General features: G+C 38.7%; 1 protein-coding gene across 3 annotated transcripts in view; it reads right to left on the minus strand.

The window, feature by feature from the left end:
- ESF1 (ESF1 nucleolar pre-rRNA processing protein homolog) overlaps positions 1-22,874 on the minus strand; it is a 43,310-nt gene that overhangs the window by 13,902 nt on the left and 6,534 nt on the right. For all 3 annotated transcript variants that reach the window (XM_038751614.1, XM_038751616.1, XM_038751615.1), the window contains 8 exons: positions 22,026-22,745; positions 20,351-20,670; positions 19,290-19,403; positions 18,096-18,196; positions 16,293-16,445; positions 12,310-12,424; positions 11,264-11,417; positions 8,937-9,095 (listed from right to left, as the gene is read on the minus strand). In XM_038751614.1, the coding sequence (XP_038607542.1) occupies positions 8,937-9,095; positions 11,264-11,417; positions 12,310-12,424; positions 16,293-16,445; positions 18,096-18,196; positions 19,290-19,403; positions 20,351-20,670; positions 22,026-22,710 (1,801 nt within the window). In that variant the 5' untranslated portion in view covers positions 22,711-22,745. The remainder of the gene's footprint in view (positions 1-8,936; positions 9,096-11,263; positions 11,418-12,309; positions 12,425-16,292; positions 16,446-18,095; positions 18,197-19,289; positions 19,404-20,350; positions 20,671-22,025; positions 22,746-22,874) is intronic.

Here is a 22,874-nt window from a genome sequence, read left to right on the forward strand (position 1 = left end):
ATACCATAAACTTCTTTCTCCCACTACAAAAGGCCCAATCCATGAAATTATTGTTCACAAATTCCACAATACCAGGAGGGAACGTGCACTGATCCCTGGAATGGCAATCTAGAGTACATGCAATTCTGTCATTTCAACGAGGTGATTTGGGAACATTCTTCCGAGGATATGAGCCTGTTTGGACTCACCATTCCACAATATCAAAACTGCTTTTGCACAGGCAGACAGTGTCAGGATGGGTGAGACTGAGTGCTGGTTTTCCCTTGAGCTGCAGGAGCAGTGGGTGGATGGATCAATGGTATTTACTGAGAGCTTACTGCAAAGCACCTTCCAATTAAAGGCAGATTTAAATGGTTAGCAATTATGAGGACCCTAACTGTGTCTGATCTAATTATCTTGTCTCCACCCTACTGTTTAGCACCTAGTGCTAAATAAATACGGCAAAGTGAGGTTTATGGCTACCAACACCAAGGAACACCACATCAAAGGGCACGTTAAACCCAGCCTTTCCACTATTTTCCACTATTTTACCAGGGGGCTTTATTTATCAGTTAACTACAAAGATTCTCACCTCTTCATGGCTTGTTTTGACGGTATTTACAAGTCTTTTTTTTTTTTTTTTTTTTTTTTTTTAGCAAACAGCATCATCCTAAAAGCTTTGAGGTCTTAGGAAAACCTTAGTGGCAACAAGCATCTAGAGGAATTATTTTACATCAACTTGCTGGTTGGTAGGGAAAAAAATATTTCTGAAAACAAACAGTGCTCTCAATTGTGGTGTTCAATCAATCGATCAATCAATCAGTTGTATTTATTGAGTGCTTACTATGTGGACAGCAGTGTATTAAGCGCTTGGGAGAGTTCAATATAAAAGAGTTAGTAGACACATTCTCTGTCCACGAGGAGCTTACAGTCTAGAATCTACAGTCAAAATTATAATCTACATCAAATTTACATGGCAGAATCATAAATAATAAACATTATAATTTGTTTAAGGTCTACATTACGTTACCCTAAGATCCTTAAAATACATCACAGCAGAAGTATTTAACACTGTACAACTTAAGAGATTAACATTAAAATGATCACAAATCAATGGCTAGCTGTTTAACCTACATTTTGAGCCTTTCCTAAAACACCAATAAGCCACTCAAACCCAAACCCTTGCCTTTTCACTTAAATCTCCAACACCATTTAAAAATAAAACCCACTTATGAGGGTGACCAAAAGATATTGCCAGTTCTTCGCTGTAGCACCGTAAACCATGAAGCATTTGCCACAGGGTAACTGCCTGATTTAGATGCTGCAGCCTCACTGCCCACATAACCAGTTATTTTTCTGCTAAAAATAGATGGCTAATATAATTAGTAGCCTTTTATTAAAAAGTTCCACAATACTTAGCCTATAGTAAGAAAAAGCAAGAAGTTGTGGAGGGGTGAATTTCAATTTGCTTTTAAAATATAAAATGAAATGCTTGAACAAGGTCCACAATAGTTTTAGAGGAAAATTTAGGGATATTCAATCGTATCTGAGTGCTTACTGTGTGCAGAGCACTGTACTAAGCGCTTGGGAAGTACAAGTAAATAAGGGGTCATACTCCTCAGTGCTCTACACGCAGTACACCCTTAATAAATACCATTCACTGACACCTGGGTAAATCCAGTATGCATTATCAACAAGAAGAGGGAAATATATTAAGAGGTATCCTCCCTAACCATGAGGATGAATTTAAGGAGGGGAACGATCATGATCGTTTTTATAAATAATCTTTATTGATACTGTCCAAGACAGAATCCTTGGTTCGTTCAAACACATAACCTGGCACAGAATGGCAAAAAGGTCCAAATATTTCCAAAATCTGTCAATGTTGCACTGACGAATACTTTTTATAATCGCACAGATAAAATCTGATCTAAACTTTAAATTATTTACTTCTACAATATACCTACAACTTAATAGAATATAAAGATAATTTTACAGTTCACTATTATAACCATCATTAAAAATCTCTCACCAAAACTGACTCCCATTAATAGATTTCAGATAACGGCCACGTTGGCAATTAGTGAAAATAAAGAAATTGCCAAAGCTTAATAATGACCAGGTTTGGGATGCCTGAAAATAAACATGCTCAAAAACAGGCTAATCAACTGTGTTTCCAAGGGAACACAAACACACTTCTTGTTTTGTAATTTTAAAAAACGCAGCTCAAACGCTGCTTGCCAAGAGATAATAATAATAATAATTATGGCATCCACTTTGAGATGGGTCTGTATTTTGCCATTTATAAAATGTACAATGGAAAAAAGATTTCTTTTGTTCAAAAATATCCCTTGTAATGAAAGTACATTTCTGTGCTTATTAATGTTTTTCAAATGTTCCCGAGAGGTTTTGTCTACGGAAAGCTAAAAGTTTCCCTATCAACATTTCTTAGCAGGCGTTCAAAACTAGTTGACATCCATAATTAGCATTATGCTAACTGATGGAAATCAAAAGCAGGGTTGGTGAGGGAACAGGAGCGAAAGTACACAGATGAGAAACTTGGGCAGTTGCAAATTCACCCTTTAGGACAATTTATTTATTTGGGGATGGGGACAAAGGTGGATGGAAGCTGGAAGTGGGGAGAAAATTCATGAATTATTGCTAAGATATCACCTTCTGGCCTGCAACCCACTTCAACACATATCTTTTAATATTTGCTGAGCTAATACTAGAAGACAAGCCCTTTGATTGCCAAACCTGTGCTCTTTCCACTACCAGGCTTCCTCCTTGCTTTGATGAGCATTCCAACTGGTAGAGATTATTTTTCTTTGTGGAAGAGATACAACAAAAGTCTGTAATGTCATTGCAAAGAAATACAATCACTCTACCTAGAAATTACAGAAAGTCAACCTACCTCTTAAGAGAGTTGTCACCCCAAATATGTCATGATTAAAAAGATGTTAATCGGTCAATGGTATTTGAGCACTTACTGTGTGCAGAGCATTGTACCAAGCACATAGAAAGTACAAAACATTAGAGTTGGTAGGCGCCATCCCTGTCCACAAAGAGCTTACAATAAAAGAAACTGAATTTTAAAGCATTTTTAAAAAGTGACTTGGGTATGTGTGTATGGGTAGGTGATCATAAATATATTCAAGTTACTTTTCAAAAAGAGGTTCTGTGTTGCAACGTCAATGATTACAATCTTGATGATCTGAATTAGTTTCATACAATTGGTTAAGATTGATTTGCCCATACAAAAACATATTTTGGAATATTTTTCTTTATGTCATCTATGAAGAGGAGGAGCAAGAAAGAGATGAAAGGATAGATAAAATGTGGAGCAGTTGGATTGGGAGTCACAAAAAAAGAGCCAGTGGATGGAGGGTAAAAAGGATGATGAACAGGGTACTGGAAGTAGATCTTTGCACAAACATGGTCCAGCTAGGGAGTCCCACAAAATCCCATCTCCACATCCCCACAGAGTTGAATCTGATTGGACTCAGATCCACTCTGATGGCTTCAGATTATTTTTTGGCATTTCTGGCCAGGAGATTCAAAAGTGAGCCACGGCCATTAATCAAATCAACCACTGAAACTTATTGACTGCTTGGTGATTCCACCAGAAGCAAAAGAGTTGGCCTTTTCTCAAGAGGCCTATACTTTGTGCAGAAAAGCTCTGGGCATGTTACTCCCCTCCTCAAAAATCCCCAGTGGCTACCAATCAACCTACGCATCAGGCAGAAACTCCTCACCCTGGGCTTCAAGGCTCTCCATCACCTCGCCCCCTCCTACCTCACCTCCCTTCTCTCCTTCTACAGCCCAACCCACACCCTCGGCTCCTCTGCCACTAATCTCCTCACTGTGCCTCGTTCTCGCCTGTCCCACCGTTGACCCTCGGCCCATGTCCTCCCCCTGGCCCGGAATGCCCTCCCTCCGCACATCCGCCAAGCTAGCTCACTTCCTCCCTTCAAAGCCCTATTGAGAGCTCACCTCCTCCAGGAGGCCTTCCCAGACTGAGCCCCCTCCTTCCTCTCCCCCTCTTCCCCCTCCCCATCACCCCGCCTTTCCTCCTTCCCCTCCCCACAGCACCTGTATATATGTATATATGTTTGTACACATTTATTACTCTATGTATTTAACTTGTACATATTTATTCTATTTATTTTATTTTGTTAATATGTTTTGTTTTGTTGTCTGTCTCCCCCTTCTGGACTGAGAGCCTGCTGTTGGGTAGGGACCGTCTCTATATGTTGCCAACTTGTATTTCCCAAGAGCTTAGTACAGTGCTCTGCACACAGTAAGTGCTCAATAAATACGACTAAATGAATGAATGAAAGGCTTTTAATCTAATGGAGGATACAGACAAGGCACATTATTCACAAACAGTGGGAATGGAAGAAGGAACACGGAGAGTACAGGGAGTAGCACAAATTTAGGACTAGTTTGAATAAATATATATTTTCCACATAAATAGATGTATGAATGAACATGGCTATATAAGTAAGTGCTGAGGATGGATGTCCTGCTAAGGGTTGTTGCCACCATATCATATTCAATGTTCTGCCCAGATGTACAATTGTTCCTGGGGCTTTGGGAGCATCCACGCATATGGGCTAGCACTCCAGGAAGTGAGAGCCTTATCATCATCGTCATCAATCGTATTTATTGAGCACTTACTGTGTGCAGAGCACTGTACTAAGCGCTTGGGAAGTACAAGCCTTATCATTTCTTGTCCAGGTCTGACTCAAAAACAGATGCGAGGCAGCATGGTGTGGGGGAGAGAGATTGTGCCTGGGAGTCAGACGGTCACAGGTTCTAATTCCGGCTCCACCACTTGTCTGCTGCGTGACCTTGGGCATCACTTCGCTTCTCTGTATCTCAGTTACCTTATCTGTAACAGGGGGATTCAGACTGTGAGCCCCACACGGGACAGGGACGGTGTCCAACCCGATTTGCTTGTATCCACCCCAACGCTTAGTACAAGGACTTGCACATAGTAAGCGCTTAACAAATACTATAACTATTATTATTTGGATGCCACAATTCAAGATTTCCCCTCAGGCTGGTTCGACTGCAGATGTCCATGATAGAACTGCACATGCTCTTCACCAGACGCAACCAGAGGCTACCCACGGCAAAATTGCACGTCAGTTTGGTCAACTAGGACTCAGGATGCGGGTTCGGGTCAGCTGTGGCTACAAATGAATATTTAAGATTCTGACTTGTGGTCAGATTCCGGTCATTGTGACCAGCAGGGTTCTAGAGCAGGGAGGGACTGAAGTAGGAGGTGACACAGCCCACCTTCAGTTAACATTCCAATGGGCAGTAAAATACTTCAAAATCAGAAATACTACAGAATCAATCAATCAATCGTATTTATTGAGCTCTTACTGTGTGCAGTGCACTGTACTAAAGACTTGGGAAGTACAAGTTGGCAACATATAGAGACAATCCCTACCCAACAGTGGGCTCACAGTCTAAAATACAGAAAATAGGCTTCTGATTTGGGCACAGTGTTCTCATGCCAGGTTTTCACTAGAACAGCAAAAAATGTTTTGGGGTCTCTGAGAACTTAAATTTCCTATGCCATTTTAATTACTTGAATAAACATACAGACTTTGCAGTGCTTTTCCACCTCAACTTCTGCTGCATCTGCTACTTCTCCAATAAAATTTTTATTTAGCTCACAGAGCTTACCCTCTTGCAACTATATGATGTACACACATCTCTAACGGGTTTTTGGGATCATGAAAACCGTCGAAGAAATTCAATTTAAATGTTTTAGGGATTCAAAAAGTATTTCATTTTCTAAGGCTCAGATTCAACTAATTTTGGGACAAACCAGGAAGTGGATTGATGCGTTCTCACACTGACACGCTGTGGTTCACTGAAGTATAGCAGCATGGTGGGTACATCTTTTACGTTCAAATAATTTTGAAATTTCGTATATTAATTTTTACAAAATTTTTGCAAAATAACTTTGTAAAGATCAGTTATGAAAAAGTCTCGGAAATGAAATTCCAAATGATTAAAATTCGATCCCAAGGGGACACGAGGATACATTTTAATGACAACCATGTCATATGATGACTATATGTATATTATATTTCCCTTTCATTTTTTTGGTCTCTTCTTAGGGGTTTAGTTACCATCTTTAACACATCTGAGTGTATTAATACACACTCCTGGGAAACATCTTACAAAATTTCTGAAACTGTGCCCCAATTTCTAAACTCATGCAACCTAGCAACGTCACTGAAATAGCAGTTTTATGTTTACGACAGAATCAGACAAAAATGAAACTGTCTTAAATATTCATTTGTACCCATTGTAGTCACACGAGGAAATACACATGATCTTTCTTGTTAGTTTAAAAAATAATCAAGGAAAGCTCAATAATGCTATTCATTTTCTTACTACAGCTTCACAAAAATCCATATGGCTCATTTAAAAAAAATTGACCTCTATGTAACGTCAGAAATGTAGTAATTGTTGATTAAAAATCGGTTAGAGATTTCATTTGTGAAATTAAAAGGTGTGTATTATTCAAATGTAAGAAGGTGTCTGTGTCCTTTCCTTTTTTCCAAGGCTTTTAATAATGTTTTGCATAAAAAGGACTCCCTAAAATGCAATAAATTAGTGATATGGGGGCACATATATACACACGTATTTTACTCATGAGTCAGGAATGTCTTTTATCAAAAAATAAAAGCGGTGGTAATTTGCTTAAAAAAAATGTATTATAAACCACGAAATAATGAGAAGGAATGAGAAGCAGCACGGACTAGAGGATAGAGCACACGCCTGGAAGTCAGAGGACCTAGTTTCTAATCCTGGCTCCTCCACTTGTTTGCTGTGTGACCCTGGGCAAGTCACTTAACTTCTCTGTGCCTCAGTTACCTTATCTGTACAATGGATAAGACTGTGAGCCCTTTGTAAGACTGGGACTTGGTCCAATCCTAATATCTTTTATCCATCCCAGTGCTTAGAACTAACAGTGCCTGGCACATAGTAAATGCTTAAAAAATGCCATTAAAATATGTGTTTGTGTGGGTATGTGTGTGCGCGGACACACACCTTTCAGTGAGTGGAAAGAGCACAGGATGGGAGTCGGGAAATCTAAATACTAATCCCAGCTCTGTCATGGGATTTGCTATGTGACCTTGTGAAAGTCATTTAACTTCTCTGGGCCTTAGTTTTCCTATCCATGAAACGGGCATAAAATAGATTGTGAGCCCCACAGATAGGGACAAGCTCATATCTGTCTCAGTCTTTAGTCCAGAGAAAGTAGTAGCAATAGTATTTAGTAGAAGTAATAGTATTTATTAAAAGCTCGCTGTGTGCAGAGCATTGTATTAAGTGGTAAGAAAGTGTGCATGGGGGGAAGTACTTATGGCACAATTATTAGATCCAAATCACTGGGAATCATGGCACTTTCCAGTTTCATCAATCTGTTTTTTAATTAACACTAAGTAGTAAGTATGTAAGCAATAAACAAATGGCTGCTGAAACACCCTCAGAAATCATCTATGGCTACGCCTGGGGTGAAGTCAGCAAGTGGGTGGTTGTGGTTCCCTGCCAGAAAAGGGTTTTGATCATAATCACGTTGCCTCTTAGCAACAGTGCCATCGGGCAAGGTGGCATACTGCTATTCCCGGTGAGAAAATTCAGGCTTCTCATCTTACTATAGATGCAAAGACTTAACATTTTGATTCCAGCTCTGCTAAGGACAGTAATAAAATATCGGATGCTGTCTTGTGAACTGTGGTTTGGCAGGAGAGGAACGGTCAGGATAGGGTCTTTGGCTTTCTCTGATTTGGAAAGCATAAGGTGGTAGTTTCTCAGACATTCTCCTTGTAAATTTCCTGTGAGCAGGCACTTTGTCTACCAACTGCTGAGCATTTAGTCCAGTGCTCTGCACACACAGCAAATGCTGAATAAATACCACTGATTGATTGATTGTACTCCCCAGCCAACTTTTCCTAGCCGACTTTTACCACCTATCAGTCCCATTCCTAAACCATAAGAGATCCAGGATATTGGGGAACTTCCCCGAATGATGCCATTGGTAGAGAATAACAGTGCCATGGTCACTAATCCCATAGTGTTGTCTCAACTATCATAACCAGACATAAGAAATGATGGCTAATTTTCATACACAACTGACAGGCCTCTGAAAAAGAAGTTACCACTAGGAATAAACGTGGCTTAGTGGAAAGAGCCCGGGCTTGGGAATCAGGGGTCGAAGGTTCTAATCCGGCTCCGCCGCTTATCAGCTGTGTGACTTTGGGCAAGTCATTTAACTTCCTTGTGCCTCAATTACCTCATCTGTAAAATGGGGATGAAGACTGTGAGCCCCCCGTGGGACAACCTGATTACCTTGTATCTACCCCAGCACTCAGAACAGTGGTTGGCACATAGTAAGCGCTTAACAAATACCATCACCATCAACAAACAGTGACTGCCGGAGCCACCAAAAACTTAATGACTTCACTACTACTAAAACTATTCTACATTTTATAATCTCTGATGAGTGCCAAATGAGGTGTTGGCAAAAACAAGTACCTTTCTTCTACTTCTTTGTTATTATCTTGTCTTTCTTGGTATGTCAGTCTTTAATCTAATGACCATCTTTAATATGCATCTACCATGTGGACACGAACCGATGTCTTTATAGCTGATGAAAGCACGTGACTTTTAGGAAAATAATCCGAACAAGAAAAACTGGTTCAAAAAACAGGAGTAGAAAGACAATATTATAATTGGCTAATTGGGTTTCTTTTTATTCCACATTAATCTTTCCTTCACCAAGAAGCTTCTGGGTCTTGTTGAAATTCAAATTTTGTTAGTGAAAATGTATCCCTTTTACTTCTAATTCTAAAACATGTTCAAACTTCTGCTATTCTGTGAGAGGTTAAAAAGATAGCAAATGTAATTTATTAAAGAATTGGTACCTGGAACCCATTTAATCTCCATTTCCATTTCATTTTCCTTGTTTTTCTTCTCTTTATCTTGGATAAGTTGCAAGAGTTTCCTGTACTTGTTGATTTGCTCTTCATCATCCTTCTGATTTTTAGGTTTCTCCTCTGCTGTCTCCCCGATTCCATCATCACCTAGAAAAGAAAGAATTCATTTGAACAATTTCCCCATTAATCTGGTAAAATTAGCCCAAATTTCCGGGAATGGTTTGTGGAATGCCCACTAATCACTGAAGGATACTTTTCTAGGCTCAATATATGCACTTATAGCCACTATCATTCATTTCTTATCCACCCGGCATCACCCAGGTAAATTAAACAAAGGCACAGAGATAAACTCCTGAGAGAATAACTTTTTCTTAATTCAAGGGTTTAATCAATCAATCATTCATTCAATTGTATTTATTGAGGGCTTACTGTGAGCCCACTGTTGGATAGGGACTGTCTCTATATGTTGTGAACTTGTACTTCCCAAGTGCTTAGTGCAGTGCTCTGCACACAGTAAGTGCTCACTACAATTAATTGATTGATTGATTTAGAGGTCTAGTCTAGACTATGAGTGAAGTTAGGTGATAAGGATTTATTTTAATCTCCTGTCCTGAGCTGGTAGGATATTTACTTTACCACCTCTAATAGCCACGGAAATACATTTTGTTCCATGTTCCAAAGGAGTACAATGAAAACCACGGAGCTACAATAACAATTGCCAAAAAAAAGTTGGTAGCTGACACTTATGTTAAGCTTCCAAAAATGATTCCTCAGTTCAAAACTTAAAGGCTTAGATTCTTATGCACAATACTAAGTCTCAAAGAATTAAAGCAAGTGTCTGCAGTTAAGGAAGTTTCAGAAGCACTATGAAATGAAGACACTCGTTGCTGTGAGCCATGAATAACTGGTCGCTAAAAAAATGCCAGGCAATGTGAACAATTTTTCATGACCAAGACCAAAGCTAGCTTTTATCTTTTTTAAAAAATCTCCAACATGGTAAATGTAAAGGCAAAGATAGATAAAGAAAATGTTTATAACTCAACTATTTTTATAGATTTTAAAAATGGAATAAAAATGGTTTAAACATTCTTTCCATCCTATCACACTTTAACATTTCCACTCAAACAGCTGAAATTCATTTTTTCTGTTTGTGCTTACTGCCACAGTAATAATGTTGGACGGAATCCTGTCATGTATCCTGTGATTCAATGGACAAAACATCAGGAGCACATTAACAAATCAGTAATGTATTTCCCTCTATTAAAAGCTTATTTCTGAAAACATAATTAGAAGCAAGACCTTTCCAGGTTGAAATGATAGTGGCAAGTCTCTGATGGCCTACTTTAAATTTATTTTTCCAGGGATAAAATTTTACTCTCTAAAACTCTAAAATGTTGGATGACACACCATGGAGGTCCATTTTTTTTCTCCAACTCAGTTTACATTCTCTAAAGGGTAGGGGTCTCTTGTAGGGGGATCAAAAAGATTTCTATGAGGTGAAAAATTCTGTTCACCACCTCCAGGAAGCAGTTCTGACTTGACGTATTAAGGGTTTTTCCTGATACAAAGCAAGTTTGTAATGTGTTAAAACATTTAAGACAAAAATTATAAGTATTGCATAATTCCTCAAATTATACGAATTCTTTGAAATGTTGCTACAAGAATTTGTAGATAAAATGTCCAAGTCTTTTTTTTAGCAACAGCAGTTTAGGATGCTTTCCCATTTTATTTGCTTTTGTTCATAATTATTGAATTTGCCACCAGAACGTCTAATTCCAATATCCCAAATCGGACAGGAGGAAGCAATGGAGTATGAAGATATCTATGCAAGTACTGCTGGGACTGGAGATGAGTATTAAGTGCTTAGGTGATGTGGATGTACTGAAGTGGCAGTCGGGGATTTAAAGGGTGAGAAGAAATCAATCTTCTTTTTGGAGATGTGATTTTTGTAGGGCTTTGAACATGGGAAGAACAGTGGAGGAGGGAGGTCTTACTTTAGTGGGCTCATGAGGACACAGACAAAATAATACTAATAATAATGATAAATGGCATATGCTGGGTGTCTACCAAGTGGAAATACTTCTATCATAATAAACTTCTATCATGAATTCCTGCAATGAATTAGGGCAATAAATTTTAAATACAATGCACATCACTTAGTACAGTATTTCAAGCTAAGACTGCTAACTACTGAGGAGTCATTACCATACCAGTAGGCACAGCCTGGTGAAAATTTTAGATTGCTAAAATCACTTTACATACCAACTAGATTTTTCAGATCAGTTATGCTAATTGGTAGTTCCATGAGTACTTACTGCCCTGCTCCTGTTCTTCCTCTATCTCCTCTTCATCTTCACTGGAGGAAGCTAAATAGGCTTGAAAATCCATGTCAAGAAGATCATCTTTTTTAAAGTTTTTGTTCAGGGTAGTGATTCTTTCATGATCAGTTTCATCCCAGGTGACCTCCACCTTAAACAACAAAGTAGAAAAATTATTTAAATGAATTATAAAACATATCTATGCAACTAAAAAAGCCCATCATCTAAACTTGTATTAATGCATCAAATAATTTCCATAAATGTACAACTGCCTTCAATTATTTTAATTCTTATATAATTAATAAACTGTAATTCAGATGAGATTAAATCATGTGGCTAAAACACAATACAAGTACAACAATCTTCAATGTAAGGCCAAGTGGTTTACGTTTTTAGTGGGCTGAATTGTTCATCATTAACTCTTCTGTGGTTTTATGCAATCTCTCTATTCAGAGTATGTATTTTTAGTTTAAGAGATCTGTCAGCAGATTGGGAAATAATAATAATGATAATATTTGTTAAGCGCTTGCTATGTGTCAAGCACTGTTCTAAGCGCTGGGGTAGATACAAGGCAATAATGTTGTCCCATATGGGGCTCAGTCTTAATCCCCATTTTACAGATGAGGGAACTGAGGCTCAGAGAAGTTATGTGACTTGCCCAAGGTCACACAGTAGACAAGTGGCAGAGCCGGGATTAGAACTCATGACCTCTGACTCCCAAGCCCGTGCTCTTTCCACTAAGCCATGTTGCTTCTCTAACTATAATGGTGTAGTGTAAAAGCAAGAAGTGATATTCTCAACAGTAGCAATAATTAAATTTTATGTTGAAAAATGACTTGAAAACAGACTGCAACCTTTGCAGATAACAACATGGACTCTCCTATGCTCTTGACTATCCCAGAGGATATTACTGATCGAGACTACATTGAAGGTATCAACTTCTAAAACAAACTCTCATTGATTTTAGAGTTTATGTTTACAAATTTGTATTAAAATATAGAATGAATACATAGAAAGCTTTACACATTTTTTTGTTAGGATACCGTTGATGTTCCCATAGCTGCTGATGTAAAATATTTGGGCTTATATGCAGCTATATCCACTTCTGAAGCTATATCCTTTGGCTCATCATCAAAAGTAACATCGTCGGGAATAAACCTTAAAAAGAAAAGATTTTTGTATTTCAATATGAACTGCAATAATTCAAAAGAAACAATGCGTCTTAATGATCTTTAATTAGCTGAGGTCTGCAGCTAATACGAGTATACATTTTATGATAGTGAAAGATATAATAAATTTAACAAACGCGGCACCATTCAAAACGATTCTGTCCCAAAGCTGTAAAAATCTGTGATCTATTAAAGGATTTCATTAAATTTGACTGGTCATCAATCAGTCAGGGGTATTTATAGAGCACTTAGTATGCAAACCACTGTTCCAAGCACTTGGGAAAGTGCAGTACAACAGAGTTGGTAAATGTGATTCTTGACCACAAGAAGCTAACAGTCTACAGGGGAAGACAGACATTAAATTCGATAGGGATAGGGGAAAGAGTAGAGTATGAACATTTTTACATAAGTATGGTTGGGGTGGAGTGAACATCGAAGTGATTAAGGGGTACACAGCTAAGTGCATAGTCACCATGCACAATACAGTACGCAGTACCACTAGAAAACTTTGAATGGGTGTAGAATGTAAGTGCCTTGTGGGCAGGGAACGTGTGTTTATTGTTGTATTTTACTCTCCCCAGCACTCAGTAGAGTGCTTTTCATACAGTAAGTGCTCATTAAATACAATTGAACGAATGAATAAAATGGCCTTAGGGAAATGGACATTTAGCGATCCCACAGTTGCACCGCCCCTGTTGCAGAATCAATCAACAGGCCCAAGATTTCAAAGTCCACCTACAAGAGTGAGCATGGGTTCCACTAAAGACAAAGAGGGTCCATGGCCTAGTGGATAGAGCACAGGCCTGGGAGGCGAAAGGATCTGGGTTCTAATCTCGGCTCTGCCACCTGTTTGCTGTGTGACCTCGGGCAAGCCGCTTTATTTCTCTGTGCCTCAGTCACCTCAACTGTAAAATGGGGATTAAATAGTGTATGCCCCCATGTGGGACATGGACTGTATTCTACCTGGATTAGTTTGTATCTACCCCAGCACTTAGTACAGTGCCTGGCACAATAAGCGCTTAACAAATACCACAGTAAATGAATAAATAAATGAATAATCAAATAACCCTGTGCCAAGGATATTCACTGTAGGCCTGGCACGCAAGCACATAACAAATACCACAGTAAATAAATAAATAAATGAATAAATAAATAACCCCGTGCAAATAAGGACATACACTGTATCTTTGGGATAGAAAAAGGCGGTATCTGAGTTCAGATTTTGCTGGGCATCACGATGACCGTAGCTGGTAAAGACCGGCTCCACTTCAACCTTCACTCCGCAGCCGCAGCGAAGGGGTGAAGAGGCAAGAGGGCTATGGTTTGCACTAAAGCAAACCTCCTTAGGGTAACTGAAAATCACAGACCTACTAGGCCTCCTAAAACTGTGTAACTTCTGGGGATGGGTTGACATATACAAATACATCATTTAATAGATCACTCAGTTTCAAAAAATAAAAGTAAAAATCAACTTTTGTTCCACCGGCACTGTCCTCTCCTGGTTCTCTTCCTACCTCTCGGGTCTGTCTTTCTTGCACTCCTTTGCAGGTTCCTCTGCCTCCCATTCTCCAGCTATGGGGAACCCCTCAAGGCATATTTCTAGGTCCCCGGCTATTCTTTATTTACACACATACCAACAGAGAACTCATTCACTCACACACCTTTAACCTCCATCTCTACATGGATGATTCCCAAACCTACCACTCATGATCCAACCTCTCTCCTTCTCAGCGATCTTACATTTCCACCTGCCTTCAGGCCAGCTCTACTTGAATGTCTCGCTGACACCATAAATTTAACATGTCCAAAACAGAACTCCTCATCATCCCATCCAAACCCTCACCTCCCCATCACTTTCCCAGCATTCATTCAATCGTATTTACTGAGCGTTTACTGTGTGCAAAGCACTGTACTAAGCGCTTGGAAGAGTACAGCGCTTAGAACAGTGTACTCTTGCACACAGTAAGCGCTTAATAAATGCCATTATTATTATTATTACACGATAACAACAGACAGACACATTCCTGCCCAGAATGAACTCACTGTCTGGTCACAGCACTATCCTCATTGTCCAACAGGTCCCTAAACTTGGCACTAGCCTCGATTCACCTCTCTCATTCAATACATATTCAGTTTGTCACCAAATCTTGTTGGTTCTGCCTTCACGACATCTCTAGAATTCGTCCCTTCCTCTTCATTCAAATTGCTACCACTCTAGTCCCAGTACTTGTCACCCTGTCTCGTCTTCTGCACCTTGCTGATTTCCTTGCCTTCAGTCCCCCTTGACCGCCAGCACATACTTCATCCTGCTGCCTTAATCATTTTTCTAAAAAGTAGTTCTACCTTTTTAGATTCTGCCTACTTGGGAAACTTCCAATTACCTTAAATGTCTGACAATAGATTAAAAAAATACAAAAATGGTTCACTTGAATTCACGGTTCTCAAAATGGATCACATTTAACTAACGTTTGAAGAGACGGTGTTAGAAAAGTATTATTATTATTAATAATGATGACCTTTTTAAGGCTTTACTTTGTACAAAGTCCTTGACCCACAAAGTTTACAATTGAAAAAGGGGTGAATTAACAATCGACACACAAGGAAAGAAATGACATGCTACATAAAACAAAAACAATTCATCAACAGCAGCAAAAGCTACAGCATCACTCCTGAAAAGAAAAGGTTTCAAGATTGTAATCACTCCCAGCAGGGCGATGTAGTCCACAGGCATCTCCTTTTTTAGTTGAGAGAGTAAAGCGGAAAGGGAAGGGAAAGGAAATGCAGTTTCTCTGATGAGACAATGCCTCTGTGGGCATGTTTAAAAATGCTACAGTCAAACCCAATTTGTCCATTAAAGAAAACTGGTTGTTTTCCTATGTTTCTAACAGTCTGAGCTCTCCTGAACATAAAAGGTCCAGTGTCTACGAAATGATGCTTCTTATCCTTTTCTAAAATATGTCATTTTGAGTACAAAGCCCTCCCACCAACCCTGGATCTAAAGGACTGATTCTATTGAGTGTCACAGCAGAATGGTTTACTGGGCAACAAAAGAAATGGTCTGGTGAGAAAATGGCACAGAAGTTCAGCTTCCTGTTTCCTTAGATCTGAGATTCAAAATGATCTAAGGCTTTTCAGCTCTGGGGCAGCAAAGCTTGAGCATGTTGTGAAAAATCATGCCCTTTGCCTGAAGACAATGCCCATAGCAATACTTTCTGAAGCACTGGCAGCGTCAGCCCTTCATTTTTTTTTTTAAAGAACAACTTTACTTGGTTCCTGTGCTGAGGGAAGCAGTTTTATGGAGCTTTTTAAGTGGCATAATTTTACAATATATTTCTTTGATTCGGACACATCGTCAGATGTTTTGTTTGCCATGATGAGGTTTCCTTCATCAAAAGTAAGGCTTTTCAGCTCCAGGGCAACAAAGCTTGAGCATGTTGTGAAAAATCATGCCCTTTGCCTGAAGACAATGCCCATAGCAATACTTTCTGAAGCACTGGCAGCGTCAGCCCTTCATTTTTTTTTAAAGAACAACTTTACTTGGTTCCCGTGCTGAGGGAAGCAGTTTTATGAAGCTTTTTAAGTGGCATAATTTTACAATATATTTCTTTGATTCGGACACATCGTCAGATGTTTTGTTTGCCATGATGAGGTTTCCTTCATCATAAGTGGAATTTCTCTTTACCAAAAGAAAATCAGAGAGATTTTTGGCACAATCCATCTCCCCTCACACAAAAGAATCCTCATTTTTAAGTAAGAATAATTACACAAGGCAGAGTCTCATATGATTTTACTTCCAAATCCTTCAACCTCAGCTGCCAAGGGACAATAAGTATTTGAAACAGAGCAATGAGATTTACCTCAGGTCTACAAAGGAACAACTACTTTCAAATTCAAGTCCATCACAGTCTTCATAAATTTTACTGGCTGTTTCTGGAGAATCACAGTCTACAACTGCATAAAAGTATTTCAGGCGCTTGAATTGATAATCCCTCAATTTTTCTCTATTGGCCCTAGAAAAAAAGAAAGAAAAAAGCGCCAATTAAACTTTTTTAGGTCGACATGGAGAGCTTTAAAAACAAAGTCAACAGTTACTACAAACCAGATTTCTCTTCAAATCACATTTTCAGGACCCGGTTCTTATCTGCACAAAATACTTTCGTTAAATTGATTCATATTTCCTGCCAAGGCACAAACACTCCATGAAATACTCTGAATGAAAGCTTGGCAGCACAAATGCAGAGAGGGTAAATTCTGGGCATAATTATGTACACGTAATTTCAATTGCTGGAACGATATTACTGTAACAATACATATCTTTCTAAATAGGAATCGCTGTACCATTGACACAGGCTTGGGATAGATTGCAAGTAGCATGGGAAGCAATGTGGCCTAGTGGAAAGAGCATGGGCTTGGGGGTCAGAGGACCTAAGTTTTAATCCGGGCTCTATCACTTGTCTGCTGTGAGACCTTGGGTAAGTCACTTCATCTCTCCACTCCACCCCTGGGTCCCATCCTCCTTCCTCTCCCCCTCCTCCCCCTCTCCATCCCCTCCGCCTTACCTCCTTCCCTTCCCCACGGCACCTGTACATATGTATATATGTTTGTACGTATTTATTACTCTATTTTACTTGTACATATCTATTCTATTTATTTTATTTTGTTAGTATGTTTTGTTTTGTTCTCTGTCTCCCCCTTCTAGACTGTGAGCCCACTGTTGGGTAGGGACCGTCTCTATATGTTGCCAACTTGTACTTCCCAAGCGCTTAGTCCAGTGCTCTGCACACAGTAAGCGCTCAATAAATATGATTGACTGATTGATTGATCTCTCTGGGCCTCAGTTACCTCATCCGTAAAATGGAGATTAAGACTGTGAAACCCCATGTCCAACCTTGAATCTAGCCCAAGTGCTTAATACAGTGCCCCTCGTCCCCCTCTCCATCCCCCCATCTTACCTCCTTCCCTTCCCCACAGCACCTGTATATATGTTTGTACATATTTATTACTCTATTTATTTTGCCTGTACATATCTATTCTATTTATTTCATTTTGTTATTATGTTTGGTGTTGTTCTCTGTCTCCCCCTTTTAGACTGTGAGCCTACTGTTGGGTAGGGACTGTCTCTATATGTTGCCAATTTGTACTTCCCAAGCGCTTAGTACAGTGCTCTGCACATAGTAAGCGCTCAATAAATACGATTGATGATGATGATGATGTTGGGTAGGGACTGTCTCTATATGTTGCCAACTTGTACTTCCCTAGCACTTAGTACAGTGCTCTGCACACAGTAAGTGCTCAATAAATACGACTGATTGATTGATTGCCTGACACATAGTAAACACTCCAATACCATTGTTTTTTTCAAAAACGTTCCTAATATAGCAAAACTTTTTCTTTAACGCAGAAAGTTACACTATGAACGTTTTAAATTGTCTGATTGGTTTCTGATTTAAATTTAATGTCACTTAAGACATTTTTTGGGGTTTTTTTCTCCCAGATCCATCCAATAGCAAACTTCACTAACTGATGAACACAGAATGGCTCCCCCTGGTGGTTTACCAAGTGAACTTTAAATAGTGTACCACAGTTTAAAAAAAAACATTGCACTTTTGATACTAGGCACAACTAAAAATGGTATAAACATTTTAATGATGATTTAATACCAGTCTTTGTCTGGGGCATCCTCAGGAATACTTAATAGTTCTACAGGTCCTTGCAGCTGTTCTTCCTTCATTCTTTCCTTTCCAAATTCTGAAGGATAGATCTACAAGTAATGCATAGAACTATAATTTAGGACTCCATTCAACAGAGGGAGAAAACCTGTCAACCTGGCTTCAAATTATAAAAGAGCATACCTAATTCTAGACAGCAGTATGGTATATTTTCTATGTGCTAATAATTTCTTATGAATTACATAGTTTTTGCAAACGTGACTTTGGGGACATTTAGTTCTACTGACACAGTTTTGCTTTAGCTTCCATTCAATATCACAAATATTGTAACAGGATGAAAACATTCCTATCTAATTTGAATTTGAAGCCCATTACAGGGTACTTTTGTAGACCCAGAAGTTCAAACATCTTCTGCTTTCGAAAGGCAATGAGAGATGAATGATCTCTTTCAGTTAATTTCACTACATTTCATTGAACCACTGCTATGTTGTTCTAATTTTTCTATTCACTTATAATAAAAAAGGATTTATTGAGCACTTAATGTATGCAGAGCGCTACTCTAAGCGCTAGGGTGAGTCCAATACAACGGAGTTGATTGAAGACTTCGTGTTTTGCAGTTTTCAATAAGGCTATTAGCATAGGTCAGAGCGGTAATTCAAGCCATGAGGAGAATAAGATATAAAGAAGCAGTATGGCCTAGTGGAAAGAGCAGGGGCCTGAGTCTCAGAAGACCTTGGTTGTAAACTCTGACTCTGCCAATTGCTTGCTGTGCAATCTTGGGTAAGTCATTTGACTTCTCTGTGCCTCAGTTTCCATAACTGCAAAAGGGGGATTATTTACCTGTCCTCCCACCTACTTAGTCCTTGTCCCACAAGGGACTCAAAGACAACCTGATCTCCTTGTATCCTCCCCAGTGCTTAGAACAGTGCTTTGCACATAGTAAGCGTTTAACAAATATTATTATTATTATTATTATTATTATTATTATTATTATTATTATTATGTCCAAGATGGCTTCCTGGGAAATATGACCCTGTCTCCTTGAGTTAAAAGAGGCTATGCTGATCCAGGCACCTTTCTGTGGCCACACTCATTTAATTTAGTCTTGGGGCAATTCTGCTGTGAGCCGAGGGTTGGACCGAAAGACTCTGGAAGCTGTGGCTTCAGACAGAAATTCATTCTTACCTTAACAGAAAATATAACACCACCTTTAGGTTTAAATGAATTAAACAGAGCCAGCAGATCTTTGGCCTTTAATCTATCCCAGTCCATGTTGCAAACTGCCAGTCGATTTGTAATCTAGATTACGGAAGAAGAAGTACTGTTTTAAAATGCAATATTCCACATTATTAGGGTAAATGTATACTTTTTTCTATCCCCAAACATAAAACAAGACCAATACCTCAAAAGAATGAAAAGGGAGAAGAAATGATCAATGATATTTTTTGTTTGCTTTTTAAATTTTGCTATATAAACTGAGCAGTCCTAAATCAAATACCAGGAAAAATAATCAGGATAATTTTCCGTATCTCCTTTCTCAATTCTTAAAAAGAGTACAAAGATACCGATTCTAAATTATTGAGGAGCAGTTATTCTTAACTATCCTGGAGAAGTGGAGAAATAATTGAAATACTGAAAAAGTCACAAACCAATCTTTTTGTCTTTCCACAACTCTTTTTGCTTGTAGATATGGAAGGGGAGTAGTACAGTGAAATAAATCTATTTTGCTACTTAGTCTGGCAAAGGGTAGGGTTGAACCTAACCTAATGCCTTGAGAATGAGGATTTATGTTTATGTGTGAATTGATTTGATCCATGCTCCACTTCTTTCCCATGAGTATGAGTCAGAGGTCATGGGCTCAAATCCCGGCTCCGCCACTTGTCAGCTGTGTGACTCTGGGCAAGTCACTCAACTTCTTTGTGCCTCAGTTACCTCATCTGTAAAATGGGGATTAAGACTGTGAGCCCCTGGTGGGACAACCTGATCAACTTGTATACTCCCCAGTGTTTACAACAGTGCTTTGCACATACTAAGCACTTAATAAATGTCATTTAAAAAATAAATAAATACGAATAGTATTCACTAGTATTTACTAGTGATAGTATTTATTAGTATTATCAAATCAAGGGTTGTCCTTGCCGTTCAGATAACCCATTTGTGGGTTTCAAGCCCACAGAAACAATGGGGTTGGGGTTATGCAACTGTGATGGGTAGTGTAAAATTGTAAATATTTTTGCTTGTGTTACCTCTTCTACCCGAGGCGCATCTTTATCCAATTCTCTCCAAGCATGTTCAAACTCAGGTTCCTTTGGATACAAGTTGGTCATATCGTCTTCTTCATCCTCAGAACTAGTCTCAACATTTCCTCTTCCTCTAGCAAGGTCAGGGCCACTGTCACTTTCGTCTTCATCGTCATCTGAGGCTTCATCACCGATTTCTTCCTTTTCTTCATCTTCCTCTGACTCTTCACCTGCTTCTGTTTCATTATCATTTTCTGAGTCTTCCTCCACTGAATCTTTTTCAAAACTGTCATCATCTGACTGACTTTCAAAGGCATCATCATGTGCTGTAATTAGTAGGAAGGACAATGAACAAAACTAATATCCAAGCGATAAATCAACAGATTCAAGAGCAGTCAACTGACTGTTACTCGAGGCTGAAATTCAGTCTCACTCCACCCAACTTTAGGATCAAATTATTCTTAAGTATTAATATTTATCCATATTCAATATTTGGATATTTTATATTAATAATATTAATATTTTAATGGACTGACAGAATGCAATTAGCAGCTTTAAAGTGTAATCAGAACTGAGTTACTTGTTCCTGAGAAAACCTGGTTTTTTCCATATTAACATTTTAAATTTGGTAAAGTAAGCTATATAACAAAAGGTATTTTTATTTTTTCTGATACAAATTTTTAATACACATATAGCCCGCCCAAACCTAGGAAGCAAAGGCCTTTCTCTGGAGGGGCCTGGAGTTGGAAAAAAACCCTAATATTTGGAAAAACCTCCAAACAGGACCTTGAGCTTCTTCGTCTTGAGAGGAACTACCCAATGGCTGAGACAACCTCCCTCCCTCTTTCCAACATAACAGGAAAAAAGCCAACCTAACTGAACTTCAGAAGGCTGGCAAGATTGCAGTTACACAAGTGCGGAGTGGTGCCACGGTGATGATGTATCTGAGGACCGCTCCTGAAATTACTTCTTCTTATTATTATGCTCTTCTTCTTCTTATGATATGCATCAAGCACTGTTCTAAGCACCACATTAAACAGATTGGATAAACTCCCTGGCCCACGTGGGGCTCACAGTCTAAGTAACCTCCTATTTTAATGTTCGTAATTCACTACTGCTCCTAATTTGTTCAAAACATTCTATGTGTCTGCTTTTTCTTCTTTATTATGCGCCTGAATTGCTGAATTATGTTTATCCCAGGCCTTAGCACACAGTAAGCACCCGGCATTCAGTGGCTAGGTCCTGAAACAAAAAGACACCTGCAAATATCATCAGAGACTTTGCAAAGGTTTTTCAAAATAATTTACTTCTGGGTAGCAATTACGCATGAATCTTGAGGGGATTTAAGCAGATACTTTTTAAAAAAGGGAACTGGCACATACTGGGTTTAAATGTCTCAGTCCTTAGCTCGGCATCCCTACTCTATAGAGGTCATAGTCTCTTGAGACCTGTTAAGCTTGCCAAAAAGAGAAAGATTCTTAACAGCCTCTTTTCCCCAGTACTCTGTGATATCTTCGGATCAGGGTACTTCACAACAAGCTTTCATGTTAAATAACCTATTTTAGTCTTTTAAACCATTATTAAACCCACAACATGGTATAAACATTCCCTAATAATAAAATATTTTCATATTTTACATGGCTGTTTTAGTTACTGATTTAAATACCACTTTCCAACTAACCTGATTCCCTTTTCTTCTCCACAGGATATTTCATCTGGGAAGATTTCCCTTTGTCAGCAGTGCTTGGTTGTGATGTCATTTTGCTTTTGGGTGATGAATTTGAGCCCGCTATGAAAATATCCTTTTGCTTCTTTATGCCCTTATTTGCAGAAATATCTTTTTGGTTTTTTATGCCCTTCTGTGCAGCTTCTTTATCATCTTTTTCAGCATTCATTTTTCTACAGTCTTTTTTCAACTTGGATATACTCAAACTTCCTGCTTTAGTAATTCTTCCTGAAGTATCCGGTTCTTCATTTTCAGGAGCCTTATTCTGCTTAATTTTCCTGCTTTTATTCTCCTCCTGATTGTTAACCAAGGGGTTCTTGGAATCGATTTGTTTTTTAGGCTTTTGGGTTTTTCTCTTGGTTTTTTCCTTCTGCAATATCTTGCTTTCTTTATCGGAGGGATCGGAGTCTGAATCAGAAAGGTCATAAAATCGTTTCAGGTCCTCTGTACTAGTGCGATTGATAGGTCGTCCTCTTTTATCCACAGCGTATTTCAACTTGAATTTTTTGTCATGAAACATTGCTTGAAACCGCTTATCAATTTTGATTTTTCGGTTCTTATCTGGCATTTCCCAAAATCTAGGATCCTTAGTGATCCTGCTAAACCGCTGGTCGCTCACTAATTCTTGCATGGATGCCATTTTCAAGCTTCTTCTTTGAACACAAGTTTAATACACTAGAAAATTAAAATGGAAATATAAGTTGAATATAAAGCACCGGATTTAGAAAATCAATCAATCAATCATATTTACTGAGTGCCTACAGTTGCAAAACACTGAATTAAACCCTTGGGAGTGTACCACAG

This window comes from Tachyglossus aculeatus, chromosome 9, assembly GCF_015852505.1.
Source record: "Tachyglossus aculeatus isolate mTacAcu1 chromosome 9, mTacAcu1.pri, whole genome shotgun sequence".
NCBI classification, from domain to species: Eukaryota; Metazoa; Chordata; class Mammalia; order Monotremata; family Tachyglossidae; genus Tachyglossus; species Tachyglossus aculeatus.